Source organism: Myripristis murdjan, chromosome 21 (genome assembly GCF_902150065.1).
Source record: "Myripristis murdjan chromosome 21, fMyrMur1.1, whole genome shotgun sequence".
Classification (NCBI taxonomy): Eukaryota; Metazoa; Chordata; class Actinopteri; order Holocentriformes; family Holocentridae; genus Myripristis; species Myripristis murdjan.
This window is the reverse complement of record NC_044000.1, coordinates 21,130,479-21,147,500: the sequence shown is the minus strand read 5'-3', so window position 1 is coordinate 21,147,500 and position 17,022 is coordinate 21,130,479. Positions and strand designations below refer to the sequence as shown.

At 43.4% G+C, this 17,022-nt stretch overlaps 2 protein-coding genes and 1 long non-coding RNA gene across 5 annotated transcripts in view; all 3 read left to right on the top strand.

The window, feature by feature from the left end:
- The window catches only part of bcor (BCL6 corepressor), a 36,501-nt gene extending 31,184 nt beyond the window's left edge, over window positions 1-5,317 (top strand). For both annotated transcript variants that reach the window (XM_030080335.1, XM_030080333.1), the window contains 4 exons: window positions 325-470; window positions 3,320-3,397; window positions 3,622-3,778; window positions 4,390-5,317. In XM_030080335.1, the coding sequence (XP_029936195.1) occupies window positions 325-470; window positions 3,320-3,397; window positions 3,622-3,778; window positions 4,390-4,720 (712 nt within the window). In that variant the 3' untranslated portion in view covers window positions 4,721-5,317. The remainder of the gene's footprint in view (window positions 1-324; window positions 471-3,319; window positions 3,398-3,621; window positions 3,779-4,389) is intronic.
- Window positions 5,318-9,404: 4,087 nt separating this feature from the next.
- atp6ap2 (ATPase H+ transporting accessory protein 2) lies at window positions 9,405-14,512 on the top strand. Of its 2 annotated transcripts, none has more exons than XM_030081261.1 (9): window positions 9,405-9,557; window positions 11,096-11,226; window positions 11,538-11,666; window positions 11,876-11,971; window positions 12,085-12,222; window positions 12,806-12,859; window positions 12,978-13,127; window positions 13,221-13,337; window positions 13,438-14,512. In XM_030081261.1, exons 1-9 carry the CDS (start codon window positions 9,482-9,484, stop codon window positions 13,630-13,632), a joined length of 1,086 nt encoding a protein of 361 aa, XP_029937121.1. In that variant the 5' UTR covers window positions 9,405-9,481; the 3' UTR covers window positions 13,633-14,512. The 2 variants fall into 2 exon arrangements, with proteins under 2 accessions (XP_029937121.1, XP_029937119.1); XM_030081259.1 differs by having other exon boundaries at window positions 13,221-13,340.
- A 407-nt stretch (window positions 14,513-14,919) lies between these two features.
- On the top strand, window positions 14,920-17,010 carry LOC115379642 (uncharacterized). The gene is made up of 3 exons (XR_003930264.1): window positions 14,920-15,030; window positions 15,719-15,808; window positions 16,450-17,010. It is a non-coding gene; the product is annotated as an uncharacterized LOC115379642 (long non-coding RNA).
- Window positions 17,011-17,022: the final 12 nt, after the last annotated feature.

The following is a 17,022-nucleotide window of genomic DNA, read 5'->3' as shown; positions in this document are numbered from 1 at the left end:
CTGTACAGTACAGAATGCGTTCATTCTATAATACTGGACTTATTTTTCGACGAAGGTTTGAACTTTGAGAGTTTAAACAAGAGAGAAAAGTGAGGAAATGTTAATAAAGTGTGTAGTGAGGGGGTTTACAGCCTTAAAACATCTATAATAATTGTAAAAAATAAAGCTGACTACTTTGTGGATTTCGCCTATTGCGGGTTATTTTTAGAACGTAACTCCCGCGAAAAACGAGGGACCGCTGTATTAAAAATTTGTCCATAATTCTGTCATAATGAAATACATGTGTGTGTGTGTGTGTGTGTGTGTGTGTGTTTGTATGTGCAGGCCGATCCATGATGCAGTGGAGAACGACCACCTGGACGTGGTGCGAGTCCTGCTGTCGTACGGCGCCGACCCCACCCTGGCCACGTACTCCGGCCGCGGCCTGCTCAAGATGACCCACAGCGACAGCATGGAGCGCTTCCTCACCGGTACGACCTACGACCCCGGCCCGCCTTCACATCTCGTCCTGACATCGTTCAGGAATGTTGCACACCTCCCCATCCCCCGCCCGGTTCCTCAGCCTCGGCACGCTGACGGCTTCAACAATGGCCGCGACTGTTTGAGTCGCCCTCGCGTTTACATTGCCTTTACATTTTAGGCACGACTCACAACGGGCGCCGCTTTTAGTGAGCTTTTGTTCCGGCTCATCCAGATAGAAGCGAGTGTACTGCAAAAACGCAAAATCTTACCAAGATTTTTTGTCTTATTTCAAGTCAAAAATGTCTTATTTCTAGTCAAAATATCTCATTACACTTAAAATAAGACATGATCACCTCAGAAGTAACTTGTTTTTAGACAATTGTCTCTTGTTTCAAGTGAAAATTTGCTTGTTTTGTTGGCAAAATTTGCCAGTGGAAAAAGTAAAAATTCACTTGAAATAAGTGAAAATGAGCTAGAAACAAGAAACAAATTTTGCCAATGAAACAAGAAAATTTTCACTTGAAACAAGAGACAATTGTCTAAAATCAAGTTACTTCTGAGGTGATCATGTCTTATTTTAGGTGTACACTGCAAAAAGTCAAATCTTACCAGGATTATTTGTCTTATTTCAAGTCAAAATGTCTTATTTCTAGTCAAGCAAATTTTTACTTGTTCACTTGTGTCACAAGTAAAAATTTGCTTGTTCCATTGGCAGAATATGTTTCTTGTTTCTAGCAAATTTTCACTTGTTTCAAGTAAATTTTCACTTGAAACAGGTGAAAATTGTCTAAAGACAAGTTATTTCTGAGCTGATCTTGTCTTATTTTAAGTGTAATGAGATATTTTGACTAGAAATAAGACATTTTTACTTGAAATAAGACAAATACTCTTGGTAAGATTTTGACTTTTTGCAGTGAAATGAGATATTTTGACTAGGAATAAGACATTTTTGACTTGAAATAAGCCAATCTTGGTAAGATTTTGAGTTTTTGCAGTGTGAAAGTCAGCGGTGCAAAGTCCTGCGACTCGTTCGTGGAAGATAAATCGTAAGATCGCAAGAAAGGGAGGAGAAGTTGAGCGATAAGGAGACGGACGGTGTTCTGTTGAGAGAGCAGTCGGACGAGAAAGTTGTTGTCATTCAGCGGGAAGAGGGTGATGTGAGGTGATTGTTGAAGCGTACGTTTTCAGGCGAGGACACCCGCGTCCCGCGTGCGTCCCCCGGCCTCTGCTCCTTCGTTACTCTCTGTTCTGCTTTCACTGTTTTGACCTCCGTGCAACCTGTTGGTGCGAGTCCCGCTCTGCAAAGCCTCGTCCTCCACCACCGTGTCACCCAAACCGCTTCTGTCTCTGTCATCCCGTCTCCCCGGCCCACCCCACACACACACACACACACACACACACACACCCTCCCCCCGACCACCTGTTAGACAGGGAGCCTCAGCCCGCCGGGGTGCGTGCTGCCTCTGAGCTCCTCTATCTGGTTACTTAGCAACGCCAACTGTGTTTGCTCAGCGTACGTGCGGAAATGGGCTTCGCTCTGGCTGGAGACTCTGCCTTTGTGTGTGTGTGTGTGTGTGATGTTTGTGCATGTGTGTGTGTGTGCGCCTGTGTGTTTTCATAAGGCTGCCGCTGCCACGCTACAGTCTGACGCGGTCTGTATTTGGGGTGTGTGTGTGTGTGTGTGTGTGTGTGTCGGGGAGGGTTTGTCTGAATGTTTGTGGACGAGACGCACAAAAGAGCACGTGTTCTGTATACAGTACGAGGAAATGAGAACACACACACACACACACGCACACACACACACACACGCAAAGACTCGCTCCCGTTGCCAGCTGCTTAATATTATATACGCACCTAACTAGTGAAAAGCAATTACCTGAGGCAGAGCGGGCGCTTTCGTGAGAAGAGACAGACGCGAGATAAAAGATCATACAAACAGAGAGAGAGGGAAAAAAAAAAAAAAAAAAAAAAACAGGTGTAAATTCATGGCCGGCAGAAGGACGAACAGGTTTAGTGCAAAAGACAGATTTATACGGCGACGGGGCTGGAAAGATGGTGTTGAATTCTGAAAGAGGGAGGATGGATAGATCGATGGAGCAATAGCCCTGCCAGCTAGATTGACAGAGAGAGAGAGAGGGAGAGAGGGAGGGAGGAAGGAAAAGAGAGAGACGGGGAGCGAGAGAGAACGAGCACAGGAGAAAACGAGCGAGAGCGAGCGATTGCTGCCCTCCCTCCACCTGGTCCCACTCATCTGGAGGCCGTTAATCCCTCCAAACACACGCCAGACGCCCCACGCCTCAGCACTGGCACACAGCCCAGCTCTCACTCTGTGTATGTGTGTCTCTCTGTGTGTGTGTGTGTGTGTGTGTGCGCGCTGAATACACACTTTGCTCTCGCTGTGTGTGCTTAGCCAGCTCCCTCTGCCTGTTTGTTTCCAGCTCGCTGTGTATGTGTGGAATTGTGTGCGTGTGTGTGTGTGTGTGTGTGTGTGTGCACCCAGTGACTGTGTGTGGTTCTTGTTTGATTCCTGGCAGCCGTCTGCAGCCCTGGCCTGAACTGAGCCAGCTCTAACCCAGCGGAGACAGTCGCTCTCCTCCCCCGTGGTACAGCCGCTGGCCCCTGACCATCACCCTCTCCCCCCGAACATTTGCTCTGTTTGTTCCTCTCCTTTCTCTCTTGACACCGCCCCCCCCCTTCCTCCTCTCTCATCCCCCTATCCCCTCCTCCTCCTCCCTATTTTACCGCGCTCTTTATCCATTTTTCTGCCGTCGTCTCCAAGGGCACGTCTCTTTGCCTTTTCCATCCCCTCGGCTCTGTCTCTTGAATAACACGCTTTGTCCCTCTCCTCTCTCCGTAGATTATTTTGCTGACCTTCAGGGCCGCTCAGATGACGACCCAGGGCTTTATTGGGAATTCTACGGCAGCGCTGTGTGTGGTGAGTACTGATCAGCGCCGCGCGTTGAAGTCTTTATTTTTCATATGTCTCCAGTGCCATCTGGCTTCGAGCGATATGCGTAGCCGGGGGGAGGTCCGCTGGAACTCACTTTCTTTCTCCTCTGGCCGTTGACGTCCCTGTGACTTTTTTTTTTTTTTTTTTTTTTTTTTTTTTTGTAAAATAACGCGCACCCGATAACTCCAAATGATCCGTGTGTGTCGCAGAGTCCGGCGAAGAGGGCGGCGTCTACAACATCCTGGCGGACCCCCCGGGTCCAGAGGAGGAGGAGGAGGAGGACGACAAGAGGGAAGTGTTTGAGTTTGAGTTCTCTGACCGACCTCTGCTGCCGTGCTACAACATTCAGGTGTCCCTCTCCCAAGGGTGAGCACTGATCAAAAGAATACACACACACACACACACACACCCAAATGCAGACGTACACACCTGGGTTATGATTATGTACCAAAACCAAAAAAAACATGTTTCCACTCTCCTTGGTTCATCCAATTCTACGTCTACTGAGCAGTGATTTTTTTATTTTTATTTTTTATTTTTTTCCTACCCCTACCCTTGTTCTTGCAGATGAACCATTTTTATTCGCTTAATGTGACAAAGTACAGAATGCACCAGTGCTTTTTGTAATATTCAGTAATAACGTTAGATATAATAACTGACTTTTCCGGGAGACGCATGTAAACACTTTGTGGTGATCCAAACCTAACAGGACATTGGTTAAACAAAATCTACTTTTTTGTGTTCAAGTGTTGGTTTATGTCTAAATTAAAAACTAGGAACTTGGTTTCTGGGTCAGTTCAGTTTCTCAAACCAAGCTGTGACTAAACACCAAACTGTGGCTGAAAAATCAAAGTACCAACCATGGAAAAGTGAACTGTCACACCCTCAATACACATCTTTTTTTTTTAAATGTGTTTTTGCCTGTTTGTCAGCCCCCACATCTGAAAGTCAAATCTGTCTCTCTCTCTCTCCGTCAGGCCCAGGAACTGGCTGCTGCTGTCCGATGTGCTCCGGCGGCTCCGGATGTCGGCTCGTGGCTTCCGGCAGGCGTTCCCCCACATGGAAGTGGTGACGGTGGCCGAGGCGGAGTTCTACCGGCAGGCCTCGCTGTCGCAGCTCTTCTCCTGCCCGGATGAGCTGGAGGGCTTCCAGCCGGACAGCAAGGAGCTGCTGGACCTGGTGGAGGGCAGCGCCGAGCTGGCCGCCCTGCTGGGCTCCACCCTGGAGTGCCTGGACGACCGCTGGGACCAGCCGGGGGACAGACTGAAGGACAGAATCAAGGCTGTTGGCAAGCTGGGCTTATCGTGACCCCTGGCCCCCCCTGCACCTCCAACCTTGACCTTGACTGACGGCTGTTTGCTTTAGAACCAACCAGGGGTTATGATGATATGCCTTAGCCCGACCCTTAGTTCCCGCGCCCCGGCCCGCCCCGGACCAGCACTGGTGCACTGTACAGACGAACGGACCCGCTGGCTGACAGTGCCACTGAAACGTTTCCCTCCATCAACTGAGGATCAATAAATTAGTGAACTCATGAAACTTAATAATGGTCTTATTTTTATAAATTGATTTAATATATGTATAAAAAAAATATAAATAAAAATATATACATATATAAATATATATATATATATATATCAAGAGATTTTTTCTTTTGGATGTTGCTCACGACTCCTCTTTGAAAGATTTTGTATGGTAAATGAGAGAAGAGTGATTTGGATGGAGTGTGTGAGCGCACGGCACGTTGTGTTTGTGTGTCGCTGTACAGGATAGAGTACTGAGGCTGTGCTTTTGAATGTGGCATTTGTGTTTATAGGAAGCACATGATGTTTTTTTTCTCCTCAGACTTTAGCGCTCGCTTGAGCCTCAGGGGCTTTTTTTTTTTTTTTTTTTTTTTTTTTTTTTTTCCAAAACCAGTGTTCAAATTTTGCTTCTAATTTAGTCTTTAATTTAACATGCAAAACTACAAAATTCTTTGTATAATAAAGTTTTAAATGATGTTGATATTCACCCCTCAGCACAGAGCTTGTACATAACAGGGAGGCTACTGCAGTAAAGTAATTTTCGGTGTGTTCATTTTTTTTTGTTTTGTTTTAACTTTGTAATTAAAATATCTCATCATTTGTATTTATATTTTACAAAAAAGTTGCTTTAAAATAAATATACAAACTGCAAGACGAAATCTGTGTTCTGGGCGTTGTTGCTCTCACTGTTGGTGGAATCAAGAGCAGGTTATATGGACTAAAGTGTCTTTTGTTACTGTTTCAAACTCTGCTGTGTCAAGCTCTCAGTTTTTGTATGCTGCTGGTGTTTGTTGCCTTTGTGTAGGAACCAGTGCGATCCTATATTGCCATCTTATGGAATATTTTTGTATCGTTGGTGTCATGCAATTTATTGCCGCAGCCCTGAGAGAACAGCTGGCCAACTCCCATTTGCTGCCTCTGTAAGCTGAAAATTTTAGTGGCTTGCAGCGCCCTCCAGTGTGCAGGCAATGCAAACTTCTACCAAGAACATCACTGATAAAGTTATGGAGCTAAACACAAAACCTCTGTTATTACATTAATTTTTTGGGGGGTTTGCAGGGTGGTAATATTAGCAAGACCAGTCAAATATGTTAATATCTCAATATCATAAACAGGAATTATTGTTTAAATTGCAAAAAGCAAGCATTTGCTGTGTTTTCTGCATCACATCCTGAACACGCTTTCTATACATAAACGACCCCATGACATTTGTTCCATGAGGATGTGTCAGACTGTGAGGAGGCTTCAGCGGCCACAGATGACTGGTCCAGAGAGAGAGAGACTGCAGCGAGGGAGGCTCTGCAGAAAGCACCAAACGAACAGCAATATGTCAGCATGAAGATCTGGCTGAGGCTCAACAAAACGATGACTGAAGTCAAGGCGAGCAACACGAAGGGAGATTGACTCCAAGCTGAACCCACAACTGCCCTATCCCGGCAGAGACGGTGCCAGGGGATTTCTAACAGCCTGCCAAGAGCCAGGCTGAAACTGAGCAGCTCCCACAGCTAAACCACTAGCTGACCATGACACTGTCAAGTGGGTGTAGTGGCTTTCTGTCACAAGTTTTGCCAGTTCTGCCCCTGCCCAGTCAGCTTCGAGACGTACACATCCATATATCCACAATCCCCGGAATAAAGTGCTCAAGGAGATCCAAGAATATAATCCAAACAAAGGGCAGCATGCATTTTCCATTGGCAAAATTGACTTTCTGGTCAAGAGACTATATTGTTCCCTTGGTGTTTCTGGACTCCACCTTTAAAACTGAATTTCTTTGCCTCCAGCAGTTCCCTTGTGGCCGGCTGCCACTGTACCATGAATGGGCGCAGGGTCAGCCGGGCCAACAGATTAAAATATATCAAACGGTTTTCAAAGAAAAGAAAAGCAGAAAAAAAAAACAGTTCATTATTTTAAGTGTCTTTGACTAATCTATGTTGGCTGTTTAGAGACGGTTATCAGCCGTCCAGCCCCTCAAATCCTAAGACCATCTGGTGAGAGAAAGATTAGATGGCAATGTTGTGCTTAAGTTTCTATCCTTAAAGTGCAGGTAGTTTGACGGGAGGGCGGACTAAAAATACTAGGCTCATGTTGAGCCTTCGCATGTTGTTTAGGTAACTGCGGACGTGTGACAGGCAGGGTGGGTTCATCCAGCAGCAAAGATCAGAGAGCCTGAGGAAGTGAACTGCGAGCCTCAGCTGCTCCCTTCAGGCAGAGCGCCGGCTCATTTCACACAGCCAGGTAAAGGTCAGGGAGCGACAAGAGGCTGTCAGTCTGCTAATTGAGAGGCTGTTGGAGAAAGAGGGCTTAGCTGCTCAGACCTGGGTTTCTCAGCCCAAATGCTGGAGTCAGAGTGTTATGCCCTGTGGCAGGAGGTACAGGAGGGTCAGACTCATTACCAAGCGCTCCCCCTCACCATCCCCTCCTTGATTTTAGAGCCAAACACTGGACTCCGACCATAAGCATCAAATAACAAGCTATCATACTTTGCACGCAGGCCTCATCCAGGTGAAAAATAAAACTCCAAGTTGCTCCGAGGTGTACGTGTTACCCCGCCGCTGCTGACGATGCAAGCCCCGCACCCCCTCCGCTGTGAAAATTCTTCAGTTTCTTCCATTTCCAAGGAAAATGCAACGCGGGTTACAACAGCAAATGGGTCTAAAGACTGCTTTTTTGTTGTTTGTGTGCACTTGTTTCTCTTGGCTTCCCTTTGTATCGGAAGACAGCGTTTTCACGGATTTGCTAATGATTGTCATTTCATATAATTTTTGGAATGTTTAGGGCAAAAATCTGTGAGATTAGCGACTAATAATGTGTCTGTGTTGAAAAGATACTCCGCTCTCCGGCACTCTTCCAATATGTCAAATGAATCATCTCAGCCATGCAGACAGCACCGGTTTGTTTAGGTGGGGATTTCATTCTGCAGCAATTTATACCAACCAGGTCAGGCAATTTCCATAGATTCAGGCTCCATCATCAAACAAGCGAGTACTCATGAAATTGCCTTATTTTGTTTTGTTTCTTTCTTTCTTTTTTTCTGTGGCCGTACTTTCAGACTGCTCATTGCCACCCTGTCAGACTTGGATCTCTAAGGGGAATACGAATGCAGAGGTTTTGGGCCGAGCACAGCCCTGTAAGTCCTCTTGGTATAACAAGTGAACATCCACCGGCCTTCTCTCTCCTTTTCTGGGGTCATCCATTCTCTGGTTTGAATCTAATGGCTCTGCCATAAAATGAAGCTCATTTGGGTGTAAAAGCAATAACATTTTACGAGCCCACAAAGTGAATCTCCCTTTCTCTTTTTTAAAATCGAGTGGTTTATATGCTGTACATGTCAACCACACCACGGACTTGAAGCTTTTCTGTTTGGTTTCTGTGGGAGAGATGGTCATGCTCTTAATAATTGACAGGGATGTCTTGTATGTGTGTTTGCCTGTTTTTGCCTGTTTTTAGTGACATTCTTCAACATACAGTTGCATTTTGGGGATGTGCTGGTGCTAATTTCTAAAAAATAAAATTAAAAAATAATAGGATTCACCTTTACACAATCTGTCTCCATCTGATAATGCTTTTGTCCCTGGGACTCCTATCTGAGAAACTGATTGTTGTTGTGCGCCTCAACTTCACATCTGAGAAATAACATCCGATCACATTGCCCCTAATGTATCTTCCCCCATTAGATTCATTTCTGGAGAATGACAAAACTTAGATACCAGTAAAATGTATTTATTGCTATGGACGTTCCTTAATGGCACGTTGTCTCAGGAGCTGTAAAAAAAAAAAAAAAAAAAAAAAAAAAGACCTGTGTTTATGTGAAGTATGAACACCTCATACTAATACTATTCATGCCTGCTTCCTTCAGCTCAAAGATCAACCTCCTGTTTACTTGTAAAGTCACCAAAGTGAAACCTCATCAGCACTGAAAGCAAGTACACCAAATAAGATTATTTTTTAAAACAAGAACCGGGAAGTCTGGCTTGACATTTGTCCCTAGGTGGTGCAGACCACTATGAGAAAAAAAAAAAAAAAAGGGGGGGGGGGGGGGGGGGGGGGGGCATACAGACAACCAAGCAGACCAACACATATCAACTCTAAGCCAGAAAATAAACCAAAATATATAATAATCACAAACTTTTGTAAAACTAAAAACTTCTTATTTTATAGAAAACAGTATATTGACGCCTTATTATGCAGCTCTTGTAATGATGGAGATTTGATTTGGACAAGCCCAGTCTGTGACAATATGATACAATGTAAACACAGGTAGCCATGTAGTCATGAATATCAACATCAGTGTATTTTCCTCTGTATCACAATAGCCAACCAGGTGAAAAGAGGTGAGTACTGCAGACTCCTCTCAGGGTCTCATCACATAAAAAAAAAAAAATAGGTCTTTGCATTGAGTTTAATTATTATTATTATTTTTTTTTATACCCTGGAAATCACACACAAACACACATACACCTCCTCAGCCAGGCACCACACGTGTCCCACGGTCCTTTGCGTCGCCGTGACGTCAGGTCAGCTGATCTCTGCGGCAGCAAGGAGAAAGATGTCGCTGAAAAACTGGCGAAGGATGGAGCCTGTGTTCACCGCCGCGTTTGTCCTCCTGCTCTTCGTCACGACCGGTGAGACATGTGCAGCGTTAAATACTCATGATTCACTTCGGTTCGGCCTTAAAATTTTATTGGATATTTCCTGTCAGACCGGGTCATCCAGCCACCAGATCTGCGAATGACAGTTAGCTAGCAGCAAATGTTAGCATCACCGTTTCGCTCGCTGACAAACGTCAATGTTGAGGATAATTTCGTGAAAAAAAGCGACGGACAGGTGACATTATGCTGTTTTACACCAAGTTATTTTGCAAAATTGACTTCTGCAAAATTAACCGCAGTGTATTATCTCTATTAGCGGGCGGCTAACGAGTGGAAACCATAGCCAGCTAATGTTACGATTAAGAGCTAACGCTAGCTTAACGCGTTGGTAAGTTAAAGAGTGTGGGTGTTTCTGTCAGTGTGGTGGTGTTTTCCTAATGGTAGCTTACACTAAACAGCATAAAAGTGAAGAAAGGCATTGTACACTGGGTTACTAGCTACTGATTCACAAACCACCGGCCTGTCATGTGACTCACTCCAAACTTACGGTTCCTCTTCACATTCATCATCCAGCTCTCCGTCACGAGTTTCCACCTCCGTCCACAGCTCTGAGGTTGCTTTTCCTGCCTCTGTCTCCCATCACGACCACGCTTCTGTGTTATTTTTGTCAAAGCTGGTATGTGCGGGTTCCTCAAATTAACACCACAGTGGAAATTACTTGTGGCACTGCGCTGTCAGAGGTGACTTCTCTCTTTCCAGAGGGCCTTCCTCCCTCTCATCATATGACCGAGAGTGGATTTTATTCTTCTAGCTGAATAAATGCTGTTTCATTTGTAATATGTAAAAATTAGAAGTGTCTCGGCCACTGTTATTGCTTAATTCTGTTTGTATTGTTGTATTGTGGTTTGCATTGTGTTTTTTGGGTCACAGTTTTGATTTGTTTGCAGAAATAATATACATTTTTTTTCATTCAGAGATTTGGGATAGCAATATGAATTCAACAAATATTCTTTCAAAGACAAAAGTTTACTTAGACTATTTTTAAAAAGTATGTGGTTGTATGCCCTCTCATACAGTGGATGTATAAAATATAATGAACACTCAGGGTAAGGCCAAATATCACTGGTGAGAACTTTGTAGGGTGTATTGTGTATTGACTGATTTTTTTTTTTTTTTTTATGGTTCACTTTTGCAACCCTAGTTAGTAGGGGAGATACAGAGTAATGAGATACTGATGACATTCTTGATTAATAAATCTCTAACTCTCCAACTTGGATTTTTGAATCCATGTGTGTGATATCCAAAGGGCTGACAAAACTTGTGGAAAGAAGGAGTTTATTTGTTGAAATATTGGGTTCAACTAGAGGTCACACAATAACAAACTCAAATCATTTTCTTGGATATACACTTATTAGACAATGCAATAATATTTAGATTGTAATATTAAAAATGTTGCTTTGTGTGCACACTCTTATCAGGTTGAGGAAAAGTTCCTTACGAGTTTCAGATTTTTTTTTTTTTTTTTTCTGTTTATGTGCCATGGGTTAACAGCCTGTTCTGTTTCTCCTCAGGTGTCCATGGGGACAGTGTGACAGTGCTGCAAGCTCCAGAGTTTGTGTCTTTCCAGAAAGGAGAATGGCCCATCTCAGGAGAGAAGATCCCTGACCTGGTGGCTCTAACCATGGGCTTTTCTGTTCAGGAGGTGCTGTGTCATTTAGCATAGGCTCTGTTTGGTTTTATGCGTGCAGCACATAAAGTGGTTTTAATGTAGTAGGTTAATCAATAGGGACAGTCCACATTAATCGACATTCATTTCAGATATTAAAACACATGAAACGGAAATACACTGTAAATGAGTGACGTTATTGTAACACAATATCCAGTCAGGATCCTTATTAAAGTTATTAAACCACACAGTTTAATTCACAACAAAGTGTACATGCCTTTGGACATGTCAGCAAAGGCAGCATTTGCGATTATTCTAGCATTAATATTGTGTGTTTATCTGAACAGGATCTGTCTTGGCCAGGCCTGCAGGCTGGCCCGCTGTTCCAGCGTCCCAGGGCTAACGTGCTGGTGGTGGTGAGGGGAGTTGATAGCCTGGCGCTGCCCCAGAGCGTAGCGTCCTACCAGTTGGAGAATGTGAGTTAGCAGAAAAGTGAAAACATAAAGAAGTGTCATACAGAAGGATTTGACACTGTATATTACATTTTCTGTCGTGTCCTGTAGTCCTGTCACATACATACACATGTCTTATATGCTATGATGTATGTACAAATGAAAACTGCGATGTAATTTGAGTAAAAAGGGTTCGTTTTATTGTAAGTGGCTCTTCTTCCTCTTCCTTTCAGCCGGTGCCCTTCACCTTGGACAGTGTTGCAGAAACGGTGCACTCTCTGTTTGCTGAAGACACGCCTGTGGTGCTGCAGCTGGCCCCTAGCGAGGAGGTAATGAAAACCATACCAAGGCTGAACGGAGCATAATTATTATCTGGATAGACCTGACGTCAGCCTTAAAGCGCCTGTCTCTCACAGTTTGCTGTTTTTGCTCTTGATCTCAGAGGCTGTACATGCTGGGCAAGGCCAATGCTGTGTTTGAGGATCTGCCAGTTACCCTGCAGCAGATCCGCGCTCGCCTGTCCCAGGACGGCTCCGTGCTGGCCTCCCTGCCTCTCAACTCGCTCAGCCGCAACGCAGAGGTGAGGTTCTCCCACAGTACCATCACACCTGATAGACAGTGTTACCTGCTTTTGTATTTGATATTTAGAAAGCAAGACTCCTGCATGCTTTCTGTTAATATAACTTTATTTATCACGTCTTCCCCCCATTATACCTTCTTCACACCGATTTCTTTAAATTTGAATTTGTGCACAGATATTGGTTACTATCTGTGGCTTTTATGGGCAAATACTGGCAGGTAATATTGGTTGGACCTAATATAAATGAATAGACATAATGTTACTGCTTATGAATTATACAGGATTGGATTCTGTGCACCGCTGTGTGCATATTGTTAAAAGTATCATCGTTCTACAGGTTTTGTTATGTTTTTTGTGACCATGGCCCTCCTTTAATTTGGGGTTAGTAGTATATTTATGCACACATCAAATAAACAGATCTACCTGACATAGGTCTTAGGATTAAGAGCTTGTATTGATGTTATTGACCTTTTTATAAAATGTTTTAATTACAGTTTGGGTGTATGGGTTTGTTCTCATTGGGTGGAAAACATCTGTTTTTCCTATCTGATCTCTTTCTCTCTTATCTCTGTCTGTTTTATAGGCTGATTTGCTCTTCCTGTCTGAGGTCCAAGTGCTACATGACATCACAGCTCTGGTAGGTTGCCTGGGTTAACAGAAACCAGAGTTTATATGATTTTATTGATTTGTTTTTTTAATAAGTGGTGTTCCTTGGAGTGTGTCCATGCTTTCTCATTCTTTTCCCTGGTCTGTAGCTGCAGAGACACAGGCATCTGGCCAAGGACCACTCCCCTGACCTGTACTCGTTGGAGCTGTCTGGCCTGGAAGAGCTGAGCCGACGCTACGGCCAGGACTCCCCTCAGTACCGCGATGCCACTGCCATCCTGGCCTCTGTCCTGCAGAAGGTAAGGATGGGTACCACTCCTTGTCAGCAGAACCTCCTCAATCATTAACGTAACCTCTTGTTTATATCCCGGTTGGTTTCTTTTGTGTTGCAGTTCGGAGAGGATGTTTATGGTCTTTACGGTAACAGCGCGGTGGTTGAGGTGGTGACAGTGAAGAGCTTCGAGACTCCTTTGACCAGGAAGTCCCGTTCCATTCTGCAGTCCTCGCAGGTTGTAAATCTTGCACTGGCCTACTTGTTAACTGTTTCCCTCTGTCTCCCTGGTTCTGATTTAATCTTGTACATTATTCTCTGTGCACCTTCCCCGGCAGAGCAACGCAGACAACCCCTACAACCTGGCCTACAAGTACAACTTCAACTATTCTGTGATTTTCAACATTGTGCTGTGGCTGATGATTGCTCTGGCCCTCGCTGTCATCGCCATCGCCTACAACCTGTGGAACATGGACCCGGGATATGACAGCATCATCTATAGGATGACCAATCAGAAGATCAGGATGGACTGAGTCCTGACCCTCAACACTCCAGCCGTCTGCTTAGATCCCTCCAGTGAATGTTTGTACTTTTTGTGTGATTTCTCGTTTAGTGACACAATTGAAAAGTGTGGGGTTGATGGGGGGCGAGGCCTAATTCTGAATTTTCCCAACAGGAAATATCATATCATAAGCTCTGTAATAAATTTACCTCAGGCAAGGAAAACTTCAGCGTTCATAGACATCTATCAGAATAATTACAATTGTAAGTAGCAGGGCAGCGTTAAAATGGAAGGCTTCTTAAATGTTTTAGCCCTTAAGACCTTGACTAACATGTATGACCCTAAGGACCTTGAGGTTTACTGATCCCGTCTGGTATATGAAGGTACAATTTCCTGTATTATAAAAATTCAAAGTGCCACCCCTCAGCCCCACCGCTCACATCATTCCTTACGATGCAACTTCTCCCTCTCCATGTTTGTTTTCTCCCCACTGGTGATTGAACTTTTATTTTTTATTGTAAAAACAAAAAAAAAATCTGATCATTGTCATGTGGTGAAAGACTGAGAATGGTGTGATCTGTGTGTGTGTGTGTGCGTGTGTGTGCGTGTTGATTGTTGTGCTCCTCTTTCTATATGGAACTGTTTTAAGTTAAATGAAATCTATGTGTATATATTGAAAATAGAAATACAACTGTATGACAAACTGCTGTATTGTTATTGTGCGAAGATTTGTGCAATGTTGATGCCAGGAAGGTTGCGCCCTGCATGGAGTCCAAATGGTAAATAAATACGATACTGGGTCATTAAAAACACATGACTGGAATTTGGGTTGGTGGTTGGGATTGGACGAGGAAAAATAACGCTCTGTAAATGGCAACAAAATGCAAAATAAATTATTCCACTGATCACTATTTTTGATCTTGTCCTTTTGAGCCAGTATGTTTGATGATATTCAACTTAAAATTCAACTTAATTCCTTTTACTGTCTGCACTTTAGTTGAGAGGAGAGGCAGGAAAAATACACGAAACTTGGTGCATCTGAAACGGACATGATGATTTTAAATGTACTTTGAAAACAAGAAATGATGCAAAACGCCATAACAGTGAATTGTGTGTTGACAGTGCCAAGAAATCCGATTTTCACCCTGCAACATTATCAATGGCAGTGTACCGGCTATGCTTCCTCGTTGGCTGTTATTCAACTTCATCCCGTATAGCGTAACAGCTCAGCCAATCAGAATGCGAATAGGCGGCTTTAAGTCCCGCCCCCGGGATAATCCTCAGCACGTGATTGGCTGTGCGCTTTCATAACAGCTTTGGGTTATTCATATTGTGTTACTCAAGCAGCGAGCAGCATACATCTGCCACGGTTAAGGTTTTCTTATCGAGGATTAATACCACAAAACCATGGTGTGACTGCTGATCAAAGGTAAGCTTTGTTTATCGTTCATCGTGGATTAAAACCTTAGTTGACAGTCTATTTTGATTCCGCCTGTTTATTGCGTAAGGTAGTTGATTATTATTCTTGTAACCTACAGGCTATCGGAAATAAAAAGAATAAGATAAGATAATCGACTCATAATAACTAGGAATGGGGAAGCTGCACAGCCCATTACATTAAATTGTATGTTCTGCGCAGAAATAATGTGTTTTCCATGATGAGAAGAAGAAACACATTTTTCTGTGTGGCTCAAGATTTATGCAAATATTATTTTTCTGCTATTGATTTGGCCATACGAGAAACAATGGCACTGACATGATGCCATTGCCTTGCAGCCAATGGCTTGAATCGCCACATTAAATACTGATGAGCACAGGCAGTTACAATTAGTGCTGTAACAGGACATTATTAAGTGGATTATGGATAAATTAGACTACTACTACCACTCACAGTTATGATTGGCTGTATTAACTATGTTGTTACTATCATTAAAGGGGAATTTCACCATAATGCTGAATAATAATACATTGATTGTTTACTTGAGAGATTTGCTTTTTTTTTTTTTTTTTTATCTGTGTTGGAGGTATGGGAGAGACATTTTCTTAATTATCTTGTATAGAGGCTAAAGGGGGTTGGTTTGTTTTTATCTCTTGTTGTATTTTGTTTCTCATCCCAGCCAGCATCTACGTGGTCAGGAAGATCCGGGCCTCCATTGCTGAGGGAGAGCAACTGGAAAAGCCCATCTTAACACCATGTAGTGCTATTGGTAAGACCAACCCCTGCATGACAGTCAGGACCACCACTACTGATGATAAACGCTGCAAAGAATTAAAACCCCATATTGGCTTTCTGAGCAAAAGAAATGACTGTTTACATAATAATAGCCCTGGAGCTAAGATGTCCTTTGCAGTACAGTCATTTATTGACTTAACATAAACATAAGAAATCTGTAATCTATAATCTGTATCAGAGAACATAAGACATTTGTAAATGTTAACTGTGCACCAGGCCTCTCTGTGTGACTTATTCTATAATTTATATATTTATATATAATTTATTATATTTATATAATGACTTATTCTTCTAATGTAATAGCTGAAATAGTGCTGTGATCAGCTCTAAATCAAGACTGGCATGGATTTAATACACAATGAGTCGAAAGAAATGCTTTGAGATGATTGTTTATCAAAGTTTCCAGGATTTTTGCTCAGTGAGATTGAGTAGATCATATTGTTTCACCTCCTTAATGTAGAGGAGTTACATGAGCCGACCTCCAAACTTTGCCTGTTGTGACAGAGAGATTAAGTGCATGTGTTAGCTGCTCTGTAATAAATGGAGCAGACAGTTTTAAAAAGAAAAGCACCTCATCATTGCACTGACGTGAATGTGTTTGTCTTTGTCACTCAGCTGAAAGGAGAGCGGGACTTGGGCCAAGAGGTGAGCCACCAGCAGCCATCCTGAACACCCAACCCAGTGAGGATGTTGCTGAAGCTGCAAGCCCACAGATGTCTGCAGACACAGCTGTGCAGAAATGTGGGTCCTGACGTTAAGATCACACTGGACTCTGGGGCTAGCTACGACCAACCCACTGCAAAAACATAAGCTGTCCTATTTCTTTTCTTTTTTTTTTCTGTGTCACACTATTATAACTCTGAATACACAGTCAAAGAAAAGAGGGCGACATCTAAACCCCATCACCATCAAGAACAGCACCGAAACAGTCACACGGTTGCATTGAATTACAGAACCAACCTTTGTGTGACAGTACAAAGGACATTTTTCTTGCACAAGCCTCTGTCCGGTGTCTAGGCCACGCTCAGCGGCCGCAGTCCCTGTATGCTTTCACTCACTGCAGTGTTTGATGGCCTGCTCACCAACCCCTACCTCTGGGGGCTGAGCAGGCCTGATGTCTCTGCTGCAGCCACTATACCAATAAATGATAAAAAAATTAAAAAAAAAAAACCTTTCGTTGCCTTTGTA

Excerpts from the sequence above, each read along its gene's own strand:
- atp6ap2 (XM_030081259.1), top strand. The coding sequence starts at position 9,482 with ATGTCGCTGAAAAACTGGCGAAGGATGGAGCCTGTGTTCACCGCCGCG. Across the intron at positions 12,860-12,977 it reads TACATGACATCACAGCTCTG|CTGCAGAGACACAGGCATCT; the intron begins GTAGGTTGCCTG and ends CCTGGTCTGTAG. Across the intron at positions 13,341-13,437 it reads TTCTGCAGTCCTCGCAGGTT|AGCAACGCAGACAACCCCTA; the intron begins GTAAATCTTGCA and ends CTTCCCCGGCAG.